General features: G+C 40.4%; 2 protein-coding genes across 2 annotated transcripts; one reads left to right on the forward strand and one right to left on the reverse strand.

Moving 5' to 3' along the window:
* Nucleotides 1-1120: 1120 nt before the first annotated feature.
* FGB (fibrinogen beta chain) lies at nt 1121-8688 on the forward strand. The gene is made up of 8 exons (XM_009928995.2): nt 1121-1266; nt 2802-3005; nt 4291-4474; nt 5065-5292; nt 5908-6021; nt 6582-6704; nt 6892-7177; nt 8083-8688. Exons 1-8 carry the CDS (start codon nt 1192-1194, stop codon nt 8309-8311), a joined length of 1443 nt encoding a protein of 480 aa, XP_009927297.1. The 5' UTR covers nt 1121-1191; the 3' UTR covers nt 8312-8688.
* A 1824-nt stretch (nt 8689-10512) lies between these two features.
* FGA (fibrinogen alpha chain) lies at nt 10513-17543 on the reverse strand. Its single transcript, XM_009928996.2, has 6 exons — nt 17372-17543; nt 15480-15608; nt 14223-14406; nt 13777-13922; nt 11751-12831; nt 10513-11370 (listed from the first exon to the last, which is right to left on the reverse strand). The coding sequence occupies exons 1-6, from the start codon at nt 17513-17515 to the stop codon at nt 10661-10663; spliced, it is 2394 nt and encodes a 797-aa protein (XP_009927298.2). The 5' UTR covers nt 17516-17543; the 3' UTR covers nt 10513-10660.
* Nucleotides 17544-19086: the final 1543 nt, after the last annotated feature.

Below are 19086 nucleotides of genomic sequence, written 5' to 3' on the forward strand. Positions count from 1 at the left end.
AGTTTACAAGAATTCTGAAAACAGCACGAATACAGGAAAAAGGCCTAAACCAAGCAATTTTAGCTGTTCTCATCTTTGCTTACCATAAAATCTCCCACTCCGTCAAGTTGATCTTTGAAAAGGAACCCCAGCCCACGGTTTACACCTCTTCATGTCTTCAGACATCGATATGAATGACTTCAGAAAAGTGCTGGCTCTCACTCGGCACATTTTATTTAATTCACTATATTATGATAATTTATAATGCACAAGAAAATCACAGGATATAAAGACACTGAAGTGTTAAAACTCTGCTAATATGAGAACAGTGATACACCATACTCCTATAAAGCATCAGAAAGCATGTTTGAGTATTCCACTATGATTACAAATAATTTCATGCATATTCTTTTAAAATATTATTAAAAATATTTAAATACTGTTTGACAGGTATACTTTTTGTATTAAAAAAGGAAACCATCAAATTAATATGTAAAATTTAATTATTTTAGGTCATTCACAATGTCGTATTGCTAAAGTAATGGAATAGCATTGTTTTATGCTTACAATATTCATCTGATATTTAATTAGATCAAAACAATGTTTTCATTTAAAATTATTAATCTAATGAACATAATATACTCTTTCTTGCTTTGTACTTCAAGAGACCCAAAGACTTGCATACCTATCCAGGCACCATCAGAACTATTTAGAAGAATGTAGCCATCTATAGGATGTGAGTTTAATTCTAATTTAATATCATATTTCTGAAACATTCAAATTTTCAGCAGAGAGAAAAAAAGATGTCACAGTGCGACATCTGATGATGTTTCTTTTCTTTAGATGTTCACTTTTCAGCTGCTTGAAAAGCCTTGTGATTTTTGAGAAAATGGTAGTCTTGTGTAATCTGAGCAGGAGGTACTTTTAAGGACTTAAATATCTATTTGACCCCAGCATCAGCAGAGGTCTCTGGGACACGTAGATAAGAGCTGTCCAGAGAAATTGCTCAACAACAAATGTATTCAGGCACACAGTGAAGAGAAAGGTTGAATATTAACAGAGATACAGTGATTGCTCAGAAGGGTTGGTCCTATCACCGTCAGTCATCTGGGAAATGAGGGCTGCCGCTTATATATAGGAACAGAGAGGACCTCTCCCTGTCAGAGCTGCTGATAGGAGAAGGTCACTGAGCGGCTCAAGCAAGCTAGCACCATGAAACTGCTCCTGCTCTTCCTGCTCTGTGTTTCCTCAGTTCAACCCCAGCCTGCTACTGACTATGATGAGGAGGTTGTAATACTGATCATAATTAATAATAGTAATAATAGTAAAAATTATTAATTTCATTTTAATTGCATGCCTGACTTACACAGCTTATGTGAGTTAGCTAAGTTAGCAGCTGTGGGAAAAAATGATCCAGTGCATGTTCTTTTTCCACTTGAATTGTTCAAAGAAATAACCTTTCTATTATTTCTTCGTGTATATGTAACTGCATAATAGTTATTTTCTGAGTTTGGATATATTTTCTTCCTCTTTTTCTGTAGGGAATGAAGAACACCTGGTGGTAAGATTATTTAGCTGAATTTACTTAAGGATATTAATTTAGCAGTAATGTTATAGACAGTTAATATCAGGTTCAAAGAAGTAGAAATGTGTAATTAATCATGTCCTCTCTCAAAAACAGTAAAAACTTTTCTGTGGATTCAGTAGACATTGAAAACAAATTAACTACCAGTTCATATAGCTTTATGTTGGAAATGGAGAGGTAACAATTTTTGAACAAAAAGGCAAGCAATAAAGATCAATCTAATATAACAGTTTAACCTAGATTTAGTTTTAGGTAAAATATTTAAATGGGAAATACAATTTAGAATCTCAGTACCTTTTTTTATATTTTGAAAATCCCTGCAAAAATGACATAGGTCAGGGTAATCAGAAATGAGGTGATTTTCTGTTATACAATCTAAGTATTTGTGTTTGTACATTGACTACTGATAACACCACTATGCTAAATAATTTTCAGCAATTTTGTGATTTGTACGCTGCCTACTTCTGAAACTGCTTGAAGCCTCTGATCCTGGATCCTTACAAATGTTTGTTATTTGTAGCTAAGTCTGAGTGGGATTGGAGATGGTCGAAGATTTTGATTCAGTAGTTCAGACAACTATTAATTCAAATGGTCTAGTTTCAACAAGTGCTTAGGGACCAGGCCTGTTTTCCTTGCTCAGCCTCTTAGACTTCCCTACTTCTGGCAGAGGTGGGGATGAGAGAGATGTTATTGAATGCTTTTCCCAATTCCATCAGTTAATAGCTGGCATGTGGCCCGAGACCCGATGATATATTTGACTGTGGCCTGATTTTCTGAAACCTTACAAATTTTCTTGTAGCCCAGTGAAAAATTGGGACACTGATAACATGATGCTGAATATCCTTCTTAGCCCCAAGAATGTCAATTACTTTTTTTTTTTTTTTTTTGTATCCTACTACTTCAAGTTTCATGGTGCTTAGTGGCTCTGAACTATATAAACTTTGTCCCTTCATCAGAATGAGCTATTGAAATATTGTTTTGCTTTGGTTTGAAGGCTTTTTAGTTTGCCTATATGTAGGTGGAGGGAGTGTGACTAGTCTTACAAGGGAGGGCATAGCAATGACTTTTACATAACATCAGCGTAAAATTTCCATTATTGCTTTTTTCATTCCATTCCGCGGTTTTCCTCACTGTTCAAAATACTAAAGACTGCTGAACAGATGCCTCCGCCCTGTGCATCGCATTTTACAACAGCAGTCCCAGACTCAGGGAGTTTCCTCTCCTCCTGGCTTTGCAGGACGAGAGCCCTCAGCTGGGGGTTCGAGGCCACCGACCCCTGGACAAAAGGCGGGAAGCGGCCCCCACGCTCCGACCCGTGGCACCTCCCATCAGCGGAACGGGATACCAGCCCCGGCCCCCAAAGCGGGTGAAGCCAGGGGAGAAGAAAGAACCTATCGTCTACCCCGATGCTGGTGGCTGCAAGCATCCTCTGGAGGAGCTGGTAGGTGTCTGCCTGTTGAGGCAGCTGATAACAGACTGTCCTGTCCTTCTAGTGCACCCAGCATGGAGTTTTCTTCACCAAATAAGAGACGGTCATTCATTTAAAGCAGCCCAGCTTTGCTTCGTTTTTCTCGAATTTGGGAGGACTGCATTCAGCACAGTGATGCCACAGGGTCCATGGGATTACTCACAGAGTCAGACAGCCTGCGGCGAAGGTGGGGAGATGAGATTTGAACCCCAAATGAGGAAAGGAAGTATCTGTGGGTTAGCCTGCGCTTTCCATGTGGCTTTGCATAGGTAACTATTAAGAAGGACAGAAAAAAGCTCTGCAGAAGCGCTGGCTTGAATTTCAGATAATCTCAAGGAACCCTGGGGATGAAAAAAAATAACTTCCCGGGTATTTCTTAAAATTTGTTTCAAACCATAATTATAGTCTACCCTCAATCACTGCCCCAGCTCTTACGGAAGAGCATGCAAGCATGCTGAGATCTAGCATACTCCTCGCTGCCTTGCAGTAGTCTGTCGCGCTGTCCCTGCTGTGCTTTCTGCCAGAAAATGCAAGCTGTAACAGTGCTGTGAGGCATCTTAGTATCTGAGAGCAAATTTGAGTGTGGAGGTTTCCAACAACTGAAGTCTGTTAAAGCTTAATGAATACATGGTTGTGGTAGAGTCCCACTTCTGACTGGGTATTTTGGTTCTCATGGGACTGAAGAATTTTCCACCTCTTTTTAAAACACTGCTGTCCTTTACAGTGCAGTGCTTGTTGCAGAAGCAATAGTGCTCAGCTTCTTGAGATGATAATTTTTTAATGAACGGTATGGCCATTTCACGAGAGATATATATATAACAAGGTGTAGAGAACATGGTTGATTCTCTGAGGCGAGTGAAAGAGGAAGGGGGTAGAGATAAATATGCACAGGCACCAGGTAGTTCCTGACAGGCTTTAATCGTAGTTCAGGTGGCTTAACACCTTGAACATTTAACAGTGCAGAAAAGTGAAAAGCAGATAGTGGACTAAAAAAGTGTGAAGAGGGACGGCTTTTCCCAAGAGTTTCAACAAAAAAGTCCTCCTGAGGGACTCAGGGCTCCTTCCTGACCTTCAGACTGCAGCTTCTTTGTAGAAGTTGAATGTCTTGAGTCCTCATCCAGATGCTTAAATACCTGGTCTCACATTACTAACTATTCAATGGGTTCAAAGGTATAATCATTCATTGATGGGATTAGAAACTTTTTATCTTGGCATTTATTCACAGCCCTTTTTGGTTGGTTTTTTTTTTTTTTTTAAGGGAGTGCTGTGTCCAACTGGATGTGAGCTGCAAACTACACTGGTAAAACAGGAAAAAAATGTGAAACCAGTTGTTCGTGATCTAAAGGACAAAGTGAGCAAACTGTCTGAAACCTCTACAACTTTCTATGAATATGTGACTGTTCTAGATAATAAATTGATAAACAGGCAAAAACAAAGAAAAGGTATGCTATTTCTATGAATTACTAGTGTAAACAGTATTGCAGTTCTGTTGGCATTGCTACTGTTACTTGTTAATGGGACTTCTTAAAAAAAATAAAAAATACAGTGGAGTATCTAGCAAAGTAGGGTTCCATGACCGTCTCCTCTTAAATCTTAAAAAAAAATCCTTTGAGAAAGGCAAAGGAATGGATCTCATACTACGGCAAGTTTCGTATCAGGCCCCTAAATGTAAGGGTCATGTATTCCCCCCTTACCTGCTTTCCTATGTCCATCCAATCCCTTTATGCCCAGATCCTGGCTTGGCACCATGGCTTCCTGGAAAGAAGCTAATTATGGTACTTTGCAGAATACAGCACCACTGATAAATCTACTAGCTAGCAAAGAAATAACAATACAAGTGTACCACTTTACTGAGTGGTCTCTGCATAGTTTTTGCACATTGTGGAGAAGTAAGCAAAAGAAATGCCTATCCTTCCTCCCTGCTAAGGGAAGAAGTGACTTCTCAAATTGTGCTTACAGATTGCTCTTCATTATTTCATAACTGGAAAATGTGTTGAAAACTAATCTGCTTTTCATCTCTTTGCTCTTCCAGACAATGATGATATACTTTCTCAGTACAACACAGAGGTGGAATTGCATTATAATTATATAAAGGATAATCTGGACAATAACATCCCATCTAGCCTCAGGGTCCTTCGTGCAGTTGTGGATTCTTTACACAAAAAGATACAAAAACTGGAAAATGCCATTGCAACCCAGGTGGACTACTGCCGTTCCCCATGTGTTGTTTCCTGTAATATTCCAGTGGTTTCAGGCAAAGGTACTCATCCAACTATAATGACATCGCTTCTCCCATTTATATCACTGTGCAAATTGATAGATGCATTATTCAATTGGTTTGAATGTGCCTCTGAAGCCCTGTGTCATTGATTAGGTTAGCAGAAAAGATGGAAAGTGATCCTAAATGAAAAAAATCCTTTCTGGATGCCTGTACTGGCCAGACCAAAGATCCTCTTACCCGGTATCAGTCTTCATTAGTGGCTAGTAGCATTTTAAAGAAATACATGCTTCAAGGTCTTTGTAAGGTGAAGGTGATACATTTGTGACTATCATAGTTGTACCCTTGATTTTTTCAGTCAAGAAAGGTTCTTCTTTCACAAGCTTGTCTAGTTCAAAAAGTCATTGGGAAATATACAGTTTTCCATCACTAAGTTTGAACTTTTAGAAATTCCTATTTGGAAAAGTAGAACAATGCAGGTGTACTGGTTTTTCTTCCCTGATTCTTTCACACAATGTATCACAGAAATCAAAATGAAAGTAGAATTATATATATATTTAAAATTGTTGCCTTATAATCAGCAAACCAAAGGATATGAAGATTGTTGAATAAGTTCACAGCTCTTTCAGTAACAGACTCTCTGCTTTATTCTTGCAGAATGTGAGGATATTATCAGAAAGGGAGGCGAGGTATCTGAAATGTACCTCATCCAGCCAGATCCTTTCATCAAACCATACAGGGTATACTGTGACATGGAAACAGAGAATGGAGGTTAGTGTGAAATAACTATGTTGCTAAAATATTAATATGGATGCTACAAAAAAATCGTATTAGTAATTTGCATTTTATACAAACTAATATGGAGTTATACCTTTTGTAATTACTCCAGAATTAAGTCTGATTGACTCATTCAGAAAAGTCTTGTTGGTCATCTTCAGTTGCACAGTAGGATAATTCTATAATGAAACTGGAAATAAATTGCTGGGGTAGGGTTGGTAAATAAAAAACTATCTTACTATGACTAGAATGGACAATGTATAGGTGGGCAGACAAGGACGGCCTGGCTCATTTCTTACCCTGCTACTATGCACTAGACAAAAGACCAGGGCAGTCCCTCAAGTTTTGCTTTTCCACCTTTCCTTATGAAGGAAGGTGCTACTTAAGCATGAGTAAAAATGGCAAGGCTGAGCTTGTAAGCAGTGAAAACTCAGATGTGCAGCAAGGAAGCCATATGCTCCGCTTCTCTTGAGATGAAGACAAAAGGGCTGTATCTTAATGTTTCATGCTCCTTTCTTGATGGCAATTTAATCTAAATACTGTCACTCCTGTAGGCTGGACTTTGATTCAGAACCGCCAGGACGGCAGTGTTAATTTTGGAAGAGCATGGGATCAATATAAAAAAGGATTTGGAAATGTTGCAAAGAGTGGAGGGAAGAACTACTGTGATACACCAGGTAAAACACCGAGCATGAAACACAAATTGCTCTTCTCACTGAAACTGTTTTATCATATTTCTTGAAGCTCTTTGATTTTTTTTAAAATTAACTAATCCACATGGGCAGACCTATAGGCAAATCATAAAGTTGCCCTGAAATATATTGTGAAGTCTATTTCACAGAGCTCTCGCTTGTTGCTCCTCAGGTGAATATTGGCTTGGAAATGACAAGATCAGCCAGCTTACCAAAATAGGGCCCACTGAAGTTCTAATTGAAATGGAGGACTGGAATGGCGATAAAGTATCAGCTCGTTATGGAGGTTTCACAGTACAGAATGAAGGAAACAAGTATCAACTTTCAGTTAGTAACTACAGAGGCAATGCAGGCAACGCACTAATGGAAGGAGCTTCACAGGTGCATGGAGAAAACAGGACAATGACAATTCACAACGGCATGTTCTTCAGTACTTATGACAGAGACAATGATGGATGGTATGTACTTGCATTAGACATTTAAAATAAAAATAGAGCTTAAAATGGAGCGGAATATAGAATATTGCTCTAATTTGCTGTTAGTTTTCACAGCATTTTGTAGTTTCTTAAAATATGTTTTATCCCTGCAAGTTACCAGCCAAATGTCCATGCAGTTCTTTTGGTGTAGCCAAGGGCAGGTAAAACTATATATTAGGTTAGTGCTGCTCCACAACCAAGTAAGAAGTAAGCACACTGAATTTTATTGATTCCATGAATGACATTACCATAGACAAATCAGCAAATCTGGATGTAATATATTCATTGTCAGAGACTGATGGTGGCAGTGCTGAGGACACTGTCTTGCTTAAGTAGGAATATTGGTACTCACTCCAGTAACACATAATGGGTCCTGAGGAAAGACAGGTAGCATGTCCTATTTAAAAAACAAAGTTCTGTCTACTCAGAAGACAGGAGCTCAGTTGTAAAGTACATAACTTAGCACTGTATCTCTAAGCTATGGGCTATGTCTTTATCTTAATACCTGATTACATATTCATGAATAAAGGAATTGTTTAGATTCGGGAAGACATATATTTCTCATTGTTTTATACCTTTAAATTGCATTGATAATGCAATTATCATTATGAACTGCAAGTAATTGTAGTTGTCAATCAGCAAACTAAAATGATATTGCCAAAGAGCGGCAGCTAAAATTTGACTTGTTTTTCTTAGCTGCTTCACCTTCCAAGTGTACTGTGTAGCACACACTTGTGACGGTCAATCTTTTACAGAAAGTGCAGAGAGGATTTTAAATGTTTATTACGGTTTGAAAATTTCAGTACAGAGGCAGGTGTATGCACTCTGTTGATCTTTTTGCTTACAGTTCATCTGTCACTCTCAACACTTTTGTTTTCCCTCATCAGGTTAACTACAGATCCAAGAAAACAGTGCTCCAAAGAAGATGGTGGTGGATGGTGGTACAACCGCTGCCACTCAGCCAACCCCAATGGCAGATACTATTGGGGAGGGAGCTACAGCTGGGATATGGCAAAGCATGGCACAGATGATGGTGTTGTATGGATGAACTGGAAAGGGTCATGGTATTCAATGAAGAAGATGAGCATGAAAATCAGGCCATACTTTCCACAGTAACCATTAGCAAAATGTACAGAATCAGGGATTTTCTTTTAATATTTGTGCATGGTTATCTTTTTAGCCACGGTATTCAGGCTTTTCTTTTCATATGAGAACCAAATATGTATGTATGAGAATATTATGACCTAAAGTGAAAAGCTATGTCAACTGTAAATCAAAATCTGACTGATGAAAATAACTCACAAGTGTATTTTGTTCCATTTTTCATTTGTTCACAAGACAGAAGTAACTAGTATAGAATAACACTGATAAAAAAACCCCAAACCCAACTTGTTTCACTCTTCTACAAAGGACTTCTATACCACATTTGAAGGGGGAGGGAGAGGATTATTTTAAAATGTTTTCTAAAAATTAAATAAAGCCTTAAAACTAAAGTTTTCTTCACATGATTCCTAAGTATTTATGCATTATCGCCAGAGAAGCAAACATGTTCCGCTAAATAGTTTTCTTTTATATTATATAAGGGTAACGGTAATCACCTGTGTAACAAGTTGAGAAGAAATAAAGTGAAAAGATACTATCTAAAAAATGGGTAGGTCACCGTCACCAGTCACTTAGTTCAAAATCCTGTATGCTGGATAAAATATGCCCTTTCCTGGGACCTGGCTCACATTACTGTGCCTCTTAATATCCCTTCCACCATCCCACATCCTTGTATCATAGAATAAAATACAGTATTAGAAGACCTATTGTGGGACTAGAGCAATTAGTGACTCCAATCATAGGGTAGGTGGAGGTTGGGTATTTCATCAAAGCCAGTGGTCTAGGCTCCCTCTGTAGCCAGGAACAGAGGTTGTCCCAAAGACAGGACCTCCCAACCCTGGTAGGCAGGATCAGACATCTCTCAGAGGCAACTGCCTTCCTCCACAAAGGAAGGGAGCCAAATCACTAGTGGTAGATGGATCCCATCTGAAACCTCTTGTGTTGATCTAATCTGTGGAGCCCCGAGGGACAAGGAGGAAACATCATGACAGCATCTCACTACATGAGCGCAAATGTTCAGCATCCCCACAGACAGGCTTCCACTGAGGCTAGGGAACAAAACCACAAGGCATAAAGCAGAAGCCCCTTTTCCAAAAGCAGACGCTTCTCCGCACATGGCTGTAAAAGTGTCTTTGCTCTTCAGCAAACTCTCCAAAAAGGTGAGACAGTGGCTGTGTTTGAGAAACACTGAAAAAAGGCTAAAAGTGAGCTGCTTTGCCAGTATTTGATGATATTGTTAAATGGTATGAAACAAGCTGGCCAGTGAGATTGGAGGCAAGGAAGTTTGCTCATGCTTGTTTCTCAATGGAAGCACAGAAATATTAAACAGAGTAAATACTTGTGTAATTTTATGTCATAAGGTATAAAGGTAAATACAGCATGTTCTTGTGTAATTGTGTAACCAATATAACTGTTTTTCCATGCAGCCAGCTTTTTGCTAAAAAATTCTTACCACACACTGTCAGCAAGTTCCTGATTTAAACCCCTTATCTGTAGGAGAATCCTTGCTTGACACATGTGCTGAGAAACACTCTAAACCAAGTCAATATATACTATAGCCATCCAGGTGCTCCTCATCTTGCTTGAACTGGTTACAATCATAACCTTTTAGTGGTCACTAGAAAATAATAGCCTGTTTTGGGAGTTGTATTTTGCCGAGTTTACATGAACTGTCTTATTTTGAAGCTACAGTATGCATGGTAAACTACCTAGATTCATTAATGGGAAGGAAGGCCTACCTCCATATTTATAAAATCAAAACTTAGGAGATCCTTAAAAGTAAGTCCTAAAATGCATGCATCATTTTTCAAAGTGTACTCCATGTTAGGTATGTGGCAAAAGTGAGAACCCAAACCACCCGTGGCTCTGCCTGAGAACTGACTCCCACCGCTGTTGTGCTCCCCTCGAAATGGAAACGAGAGGACATGGCCCAGAAGCATGACTGTCGAACTCAGTCAGACTTTCACGGGTCATGTTAGTGGAGGCAGGAGTTTGTGGTCAACATACTTCTAAATTTTTTTACTTCTTTAACACTCTTAAGCAAAGTAAATAATTCAAATTATAAATATTTTTATCTGCAGTCAAGGTGTGAGCTGCCAAAGACATAGACAGACAAAGACATAGTCAAAGACATAGACAAAGTTTATATAAAAAGGGTTTTAAAATCAATATTGTCTTGAAAAGGTTTGTCAGTTATAAATCAGATGGAAGAACTATTTTGTTGATGATTAATCAGTGTTTATTTTTGAAGCCACAGATGTGCCCAGTTGCCTTCAAATTCACAGAGTAGAGGTACATCATGCACATATATATGAAAAAGAATCTTTTCAACTTGTAGTCATACATCATTAAAAGCCTGTCTTTCTACAGGGTTTCTATGGGCCTGATTTTCATTCTAACAATTTTGAGGGAATAGTCAGAGGCTCTAAATGGCAGCCAGACCACGCCGTTTTCGATCTCATAAGGAACATTGTACCTGGGGTCGTAGTGGCCCCCCAGGTAGTAAATGCCATTGAGGTTGGCCGCCTGGCAGCTGTTGTACCACCAGCCACCCCCGTACATCTCTGCGCAGCTCTCCTCCCAGCGGTCCTGGTCCCGGTCGAAGGTGCTGAACTGCATCTGGGCATGGGACGTGTATTCGGTGCCCTCTTCCAGCCAGCCGGCGATCAGCGCGTCCCCGGCTGTCCCCTCGTAGGAGGACACTGCAAGGGCATACCCTTCTGCTTCAGACCCTACCTGTAGGATATACTCTGCATACACAGCATTTCCATCCCAGTCCTCTAACTCTACCCGAAGGAGAGTGTCATTCTGAGTCAGCAAGTGTATGTTTTCATTGCCCAGCCAGAACTCTCCTCGCCCTCTGCCATCCACGCTGCCGAAACCTCTCTTGTAGTCTTGCCAGGTCCGGTTAAAATTCACTGATCCATCCATTCTCTGTTGGATCAATAGCCATCCTCCCAAAGTGGTCTCTTGGTCGCAATAAACTGACAAAACCTTATTGGATCCCGCTGGCTTGATTTTGTAAATGCCACTTTTGGCACCAAAAGTGTGTTTCTGGCGGATATCATCACAGTCTAAAAAAAAAAGTTGATCTGGTTTGACAGGAGTTATCAGTAAAATTTAATAAAAGGTTCAGAGGAATCCAAGTACCAATAGCTCTGAGGAAAATTGTTAAACATGTCTTGGACTACACTAGGTATAGTGACAGGCAATGTTAAAAAGAATTCAGAAAAGAAAACTTTACATACTTCTTAAATTGTGAATTTTCTGTGTAATACCCGAGTATTAATGAAATATTTTCCTTTTTGTTTCCAAGGTGGCAACAAACAGACACATTACTTGCATTTTATCATCACACTGTTGTACTGCAGTATCTAAAACCAATGTGTCAGTTTGGTTAGGGATGGGGTTTGGCTCCACTACCTCAGTAACTATTTCCGTGAGGCCTTTGTACCTTTCCCAGTGCTGGCTGTATTTTGCTTCCTTCCTGACGGTCTGAAGCTGCGTGCACGAATGTCTGGGGTATCCTCTGCACTCTGATCATGTTGCATCCCACCTAGCTGCTCAGTTATTTCACGGGTCTTTAGTGATTTAGTTTCAAAAGTGGAGCCTCCCTTGTTGAAACTAGAAGAGGTGCTGCTCACTACAGTCTTGGAGTGACCTGCACCGCCAGATGGGAATCCAGATGGCTGAAGGTGAAGTCCTCCAAAGTCATCTTCTTCATCCTCTCCTAAGTCTGTAAATTTGCCTTTCCCCCCATAAGCTCCTGAATGACTGGGTATTCCAGTACCTAAGTGGCTACTGCCTGTGCCACTTACATGTCTGCTAGTTGAAATGCTGCTAGATCCACTAAAGTGCTTACTAGAAGTGGGTGGAGAGCCAGGGGTAAAAATTGACTCTAGCTCAGGGAATAAGCCCTCTAGCCTGTGGAATCTGTCTGTCCCACCAACATGGTGTATGCTCCCTTCCCCTCCAGGATTTCCTGCTCCTTGTAAATAGGAGCAGTCTGAGCCATCGGAAGAAACCATTTTTTCAACTACTTCTTCTCTAGGGCCATCAGGGCCAGTGACAAGTCTTGTGGTGGTAGTTTTGGTGCATCTACGAACAATGGAGGAGGTTTTGTCTCCCAGATTAAGGGTTTCTCTCCCATGAGTAGGAGTAACTAACTTGGTGGTGTGTGAAGATCCATCCCCCCTCGATTCTACCATGTGATACAAGCCGTCACCTCGGGAGGGGTTTGTGTCTGTTTCTGGCCTTTCTAATACTGCTTGCATCTGCCTGATGTTATTAATTATGTTCAGAGCTTGCATTTCTGGCTGGGGCTTATGCTTAAAATGCTCAGGAACATTCGAGTCCTTAAGTGGCCTCATTTTCAGTGTGCTCAAGGTGGTTGTTTGAAGCTCTGGGTGCAAGTTGATGGAGTTAGCTTGGGTAAGCTGCTTCTGGATGTTGTCGTAGCTTTCGTTGTCCACCTGGTAATCAAAACTTCTAGCACAGGTTCCTTTGCAGGCTCGTATCTTAATATCAATGTCCACCTACATAAACAGAGAGAAATAATTTAGTTAGGGAGTTTTCCTGACTTTCTCAAGCAAGTGTATCCTTTAACTGGACTGGGGAAAGGTGGGGGCTGCCCTGGTGCTTTTCCAAAGCTCAGTTTTGAAATCATCCTTGTGTTTATCTATCTATCTCCACTGTAAATACGACACGTGCAATAGCACAGTGCACATGAGCTCCATGGAGAAGTACGTTGTAGTACGTTCCCAATCTCTGCTCCCTTTGTTCTCAGGGCACAGGGGTGTCTTTCTGGGTTTGGAGGGAGTGCTGCTGAGCTGGGCATGCTCCCTGGGGACCAGGGCAGAAACGAGTCCTCCAAGGAAAAGGGAGGACGCTGGACTTGTCCCAGAGCCTTTCATGGCCCCGCCATCCTGGGGTTACCACTGTTTTCCAAAGTGATCCAAAAGCCAGATCTCTGATCTGGGGATCAAAATGGGCTTTTGAGAAAACCCGCTGTTTGTGCCAGGACTTTTCCTTGCATTACCATCAGAAGAATTGGCTGCAACCTGGGAACACGGGCTTTAATGCCAGCACTGGCTGTGGGCAGCAGTGGCATCACTGGGGGAGGACAGAGCACATCCCCCTCATCCTAGCTGCTCAGCAACTCCTTACAGGAGGAGAAACGCCTCATTCAGAGCCAGTTATCAGCAGATATAACATCCTTGCTGCCTGTCTGAGAGCAGAAGGGGCAGATGGGACCAGGAGTCCTCCTGAGCTCACACTGGTTCCCACACAGCAGAGGAAGAAAACCAAGCTGCACAGAAAGGAACTCATTTGGGGATTTGCCCCAGGAAGTCAGATCCTGTGAGAATTGCATCACATTTTCTTCCAGAGGGAGCACTGCTCGCCATGCAGAGTAGAAGGGATAGACCCTCTTTCTGTAGTTAAGCCCTGGAAAGAATGGAAATCACGTAGCAGCTACCTACCTCCAAGCGCTTCATCTCCACCACCTGTTCCCGGATGCTGCTCTGCAGAGCTTTAATCCTGTTTACTTGAGTGACAACTCTTTGCTTTAATGTCACAATTCTCCGCCTCAGTTCTCCTGACACATGACTGTAAGTGTCATCAAGCTCTGAAACAAAAATGCCTCACAGTAAGCTATGCACATATGATTTTCTTTCCTAAAAGAATAGCATATTTTAGAATGTGTAATTAAAACATGCAGTTAAGAACATATTTCTCATAGTACTAAGCAGGTAAAAATTACAGTAGTTTCTACTAGTTAGCAGTTAAGAGTCTTGTATTACTATGTTTATTCTGGCTCTTGAGAATAAGGTCCAGTGCAGCATACCTTTTCACTATATATTGCTTATGCACACAAAAAAAATAATAATTCAGCAATGGATAATAAAACTGGGTGCAAGATACTCACGCTGAGCATTGTCTAGGCTTGGTTTTAGCGTATCTATGGTTTCCACAATTATCTGATTGGATCTTTTATAGTTGTTTTGATTTTCTGCGAGCAGCTTCTTGATTTTGTCTATTCTGTGACTATAATCCTGGTCCGTTTCATCAATCAGTCCTTGCATTCTGCAGCCTGATGGACATTTTGTACCCTAAAATTGGAAGAGGGAAATAATTGTGTTATCGTGTTACTTCAGAAGTAAACCTTTTTTTAACATTACAGTTGCAGAGTTTTGGCCAACACTGAAAACACATTAAAAGAAAAATTACGGCAAGATTCTACAAGTTGTCTTCAGATGTCCTGTCCTATTCATCCAACAACTTTGCCAAGGACTTGTGTGACTTAGAGCAAGCCACCTGGAGGCTGATCCTTTACCTCCTATGCCCTTAGCACTGGTGTGATGGAATCAGTGAAGCGCATCCTCAGAAACCTGCCAGGGCCGGAGGGAGCGAGGAACAAGTAAACCCTTAGTTTTCCTTCTCCTCTGTTTGTCAGGGGTGAAATAAGGCATATATATATATATGCATTTCCCAAAGGGCTGCTGTAAGGAGAAGTCTGTTGTCCAGTTTGAACAAGGATGTTACAAGCCAACTTATTTAAACAAAATTTTCCTCAGAAAAGCTTAATGTTCTTACAGACTAAAGCTCTTTGCCAAGATTTCCTCAAATAAGTGTAGCGTAGAGATGGGCTGAGAAGCAAGAGGCGAGAGAGACAAATTAACAGTTTATACACAAAGACATCCAGTCAATCATTATGAAACTTCTACTGAACATTTTGTCACCTGACTTCCTAAAAAATAACTAGTGACGTGTAAGTTACTTCTAGCTATTTCTTTTCTTTGTCACACATCTTTCTTTCCTGTGCCTTTCTCTTACCAACTCCAAAAGTGGCAATACCAAAATTCTGAAGAGAAATACTTCTTATTTTTTTTTCTAGGAATAGTCTTCTTTTATTTCATTTTTCTTTTCCAGACTTACTTTCTCTTCTGAGTGTGCACCCCTGCAAAATTCTCTTCTCCCTCTTTCTTTCTCCTCATTTTTTTCTTTCTTTCTTTCCAACAGGAGATCTCTGCAGGCTGCCCCAATGTGAAGCATTACCTGTCCTCCCTCAGACCTAAAGCCCAACCACATGCTGGCTGCATGGCACCCATCGAAGTGGTCCAGCTGAGGTCCATGAGCACCCTCCTGATGGGCCCCGCTTTTGCCCCCAGAGCTCATTGCTCACCCAGTCATCGTCTGCACAGATGGGCCAGTTCTTCTCATACTGGCAGGTGGACTGGGACATGTGCTCCATAATCCTGGGACCACGCACTCCTGCACCCTCCTTTTCAAAGGTACTGTCTCCGGATTGTGCCTGCCAGGAGAAAAAGGGGGGAAAGCAAAACTGAGATTAACTAAGTAGCTGCCAAGAGAATGGAAACATAATGCTGACGTCCTCAAACACACAGTGGCATAGCTGACGTGTGGCAATTACAGCCATCTGGAAAGCATCACACTGAACAGTGCAAGGATTTTACTCCTGAACATTTCTTGTAAGATACGATTTTGGGGTTTTTGTCAGAATAAAGCTTTTCATCTCTTAAAATTAATGCTGCTGTGTAGTGATGCTCAGGATATATTATGATAATATCATTCCACAGAAATCTTGTGTTCTGTGTGTAAACGTAAAATTAACTTGCAATTAGATTGAAACTGGTTAAGTTAAAGCAAATACGTAAAAAATCCTATGTTCTACTTCCATTTGCTGCAGTATTTCTAAATTTCTATTTTCATTCTACCACCTTCAGTCTACACAAAACTGGCTTAAAGATAGATATGAACAGAGTTTTCCCATTAGTGTTTCTGATTTTAATCACAGTTGCTAACTGTAAGCTTGTAGCACTGTTTTGCCTGGCATAAAGAGCAAGAAAGCTAATAATATTGTAATAAAAATAATAATGCCAGTAATGGATGGACTCCACTGTGCTAATGAAAGAAAAGAAATAAATATACAGAGATTTTCTTCAAACCTGAGAAGAAAAAGTGCATATATACAAGCTAATTCTAAGCCAAAACCCTGTAAGAATTCCTACTGTGTTACTGCTCAGTAAAGGAGTGGAAAATAATTCTTTTTCATAAAAGAAAGCCCTGTTTTAGGGCTTGAGATGTAATTAGGTCTGACTGGATTCCTCTGCACACCTTATGTTCTTTTCAAGCAGCATAATTAATGCTTGAAAATATTAATGATTAATTATTATGATGAGTAATGATTGATTCTGCATCAGAGAAAGTTTTCCTAATTCTAGCCTCCAGGGCCAGAACCTTAGCCCTGGGGAGCTGGAATGTCATTATTAAAATCAGCAGATTCACGCTGGTTTGATTCATCCTGAGGATCCAGCCCAAGTGCCGCTTAAAAGTTACAAATAAAAACTTTACTTTTAGGTGGTCTGTGCCCTTTCAGCATTGACAGCTCAAATACAGCTGCTTCTGTTTTGTCCCATCTGCTTCCTGTAATTTCTGCCATTTGTTAAAATATGCACATTCTTCAAAAAACAGTCACAAAAAGAAACGTAAAGAATCTAACATAAGATTATGGCCTGAGACCTCAATGACAAAACATCAAGGTTATATTAGCATACTTGAAAATCAAGTCTATCTCTTTCCTTATCTAAAAATCGATTCTTACTTGGCTCTTGTTTAACCTGATGTGGCTGTCACAGGAATCCTTGTTTTTTAATGTATATTTTGCAATAAAAGTATCGTGTGTCATTTGTAGGTGGAAAACCCTGCTGAAATACCATCCAAAGCAGAGTAGGCTTCACCCTAATAAACCTGAAAATTCCTGACCTATAGCATCACCTATGAATCTATGAATTCATGTTAATGTATATGCTTTGCTGCTCCTGAAGCTAGGCAGATTCAGCAAAACTGAATTAAGCAAAACTGGAGAGCTGGATACTCAAGAATACTGATGGAAGTCCAGCAGTGAAATGGTTACAGTAAGCTTGTGCATATGTGTGTGCATTGAATTTTACAAGCTAGGTGACAGCCAAAATGTATATATCTAATGAATAAACATTAAATAAATACTTACTCTTCAAAAAAGATATGAAAAGAATCAAGTAAGCAAATTCATACCCAGGCTAAGTTGAGGCACAGCAACACACAGAGGATCCTCATTGATACCATCTTCAGGAGAAGAGCGAGCAGAACTCTGAAAGGATGGTCTTCACCAGTCTTTTGGTGCAATTTAAACCTTAATGCAAAGCTGAGATTAATCATTATGCTCCTTTCTGTTTGGAGACAAAACATGCCAAATGCCCCCCTCCCCTTTAGGTGATTACTTAAGGCCTCTTGCACAAGTTACTGATGTTATTTGCTCCAGATAAGTTTGTACAACACCAACATGCAGGCAACGCCATGTATTCCAGGAAAAAAAATCTGTCTACAGCTTAGTTTCTCGTAACCGGATGTTCAGCTAAGACGTATTCAGGACCTAGCGGGATCCAGCAATGCCTACCTGCTGGAAGACACACACTCTGTGCAATGAGCATTTAGCTAGCATAATCAAAGAGTGGATATTTGAAAGCAAGTACTAGTCTAAGAAAGGTTGATACAGTCTATCTGTGACCATGTGGTCGTCAACCAAAATTAATTCCTGAGGAGTGCAGAGCCCAGTTTACATCAGTTTTTACAGCTGGACCTTACTGGTATTTGTATAATCCATGATGTGTTTAACATTACACTGTCTATTACACAAATGGTATATTATATTTTTTTATCAGGTAGGATTTGTTTGAAATGAACACATATTTATGAAAAGCACAGTAGAGTGGTACTTGAAAATGTCCCAGAACAGACGTTAAGCATAATTAAATCTTCCTAAGGAGTCATGTCTCCTTAAATGTTTGTATAATGTGTATGGTTTGTGTGTGACAATGATAATGTGCTGCTGCTCTGAGCTCTTGTCGTGGTTTAACCCCAGCCAGCAGCTAAGCACCACGCAGCCGCTCACTCACTACCCCCCATCCAGTGGGATGGGGGAGAAAATCAGGAAAAGAAGTAAAACTCCTGGGTTGAGATAAGAACGATTTAATAGAACAGAAAAGAAGAAACTAGTAATGATAATGATAACACTAATAAAATGACAACAGTAGTAATAAAAAGATTGAAATGTACAAATGATGCGCAGGGCAATTGCTCACCACCTGCCGACCGACACCCAGCCAGTCCCCAAGTGGCGAATCCCTGCCCCCCACTTCCCAGTTCCTAAACTAGATGGGACGTCACATGGTATGGAATACACTGTTGGCCAATTTGGGTCAGCTGCCCTGGCTGGGCATGAGAAGCTGAAAAATCCTTGACTATAGTCTAAACACTACTGAGCAACAACTGAAAACATCAGTGTGTTATCAACATTCTTCACATACTGAACTCAAAACATAGCACTGTACCAGCTACTAGGAAGACAGTTAGCTCTATCCCAGCTGAAACCAGGACAGCTCTATAACAAGCCTTACTGTTACTGGGGAGTGTTGTACGTGGCCATCAAACACTTGAGAGATGCTGCCCATCTCCAAAGTTGCCACCACAGTGAGCAGGAATTAGCAAGAATACCTTCACTAGAGGAAATGTGGGCCCAATCAGTTGAAAGAACAAAATTCTCTCTTGGCTTTTTAAAACCATGTGACATTTACAAAACTCTCCATCATCTACAGGCTGAATATCTTATGATATTCTGCTTTAGAGGGACATGTTTAAGCTTGCCTCTGGCATTGTACAACATATTTAATTCAAAATAGCTGATTTTAGCTTTGGATCCATTCCAGCAGCCTCTCAGGTTTTGTCTTATC

This window comes from Haliaeetus albicilla, chromosome 1, assembly GCF_947461875.1.
Source record: "Haliaeetus albicilla chromosome 1, bHalAlb1.1, whole genome shotgun sequence".
In the NCBI taxonomy this organism is placed as follows: domain Eukaryota; kingdom Metazoa; phylum Chordata; class Aves; order Accipitriformes; family Accipitridae; genus Haliaeetus; species Haliaeetus albicilla.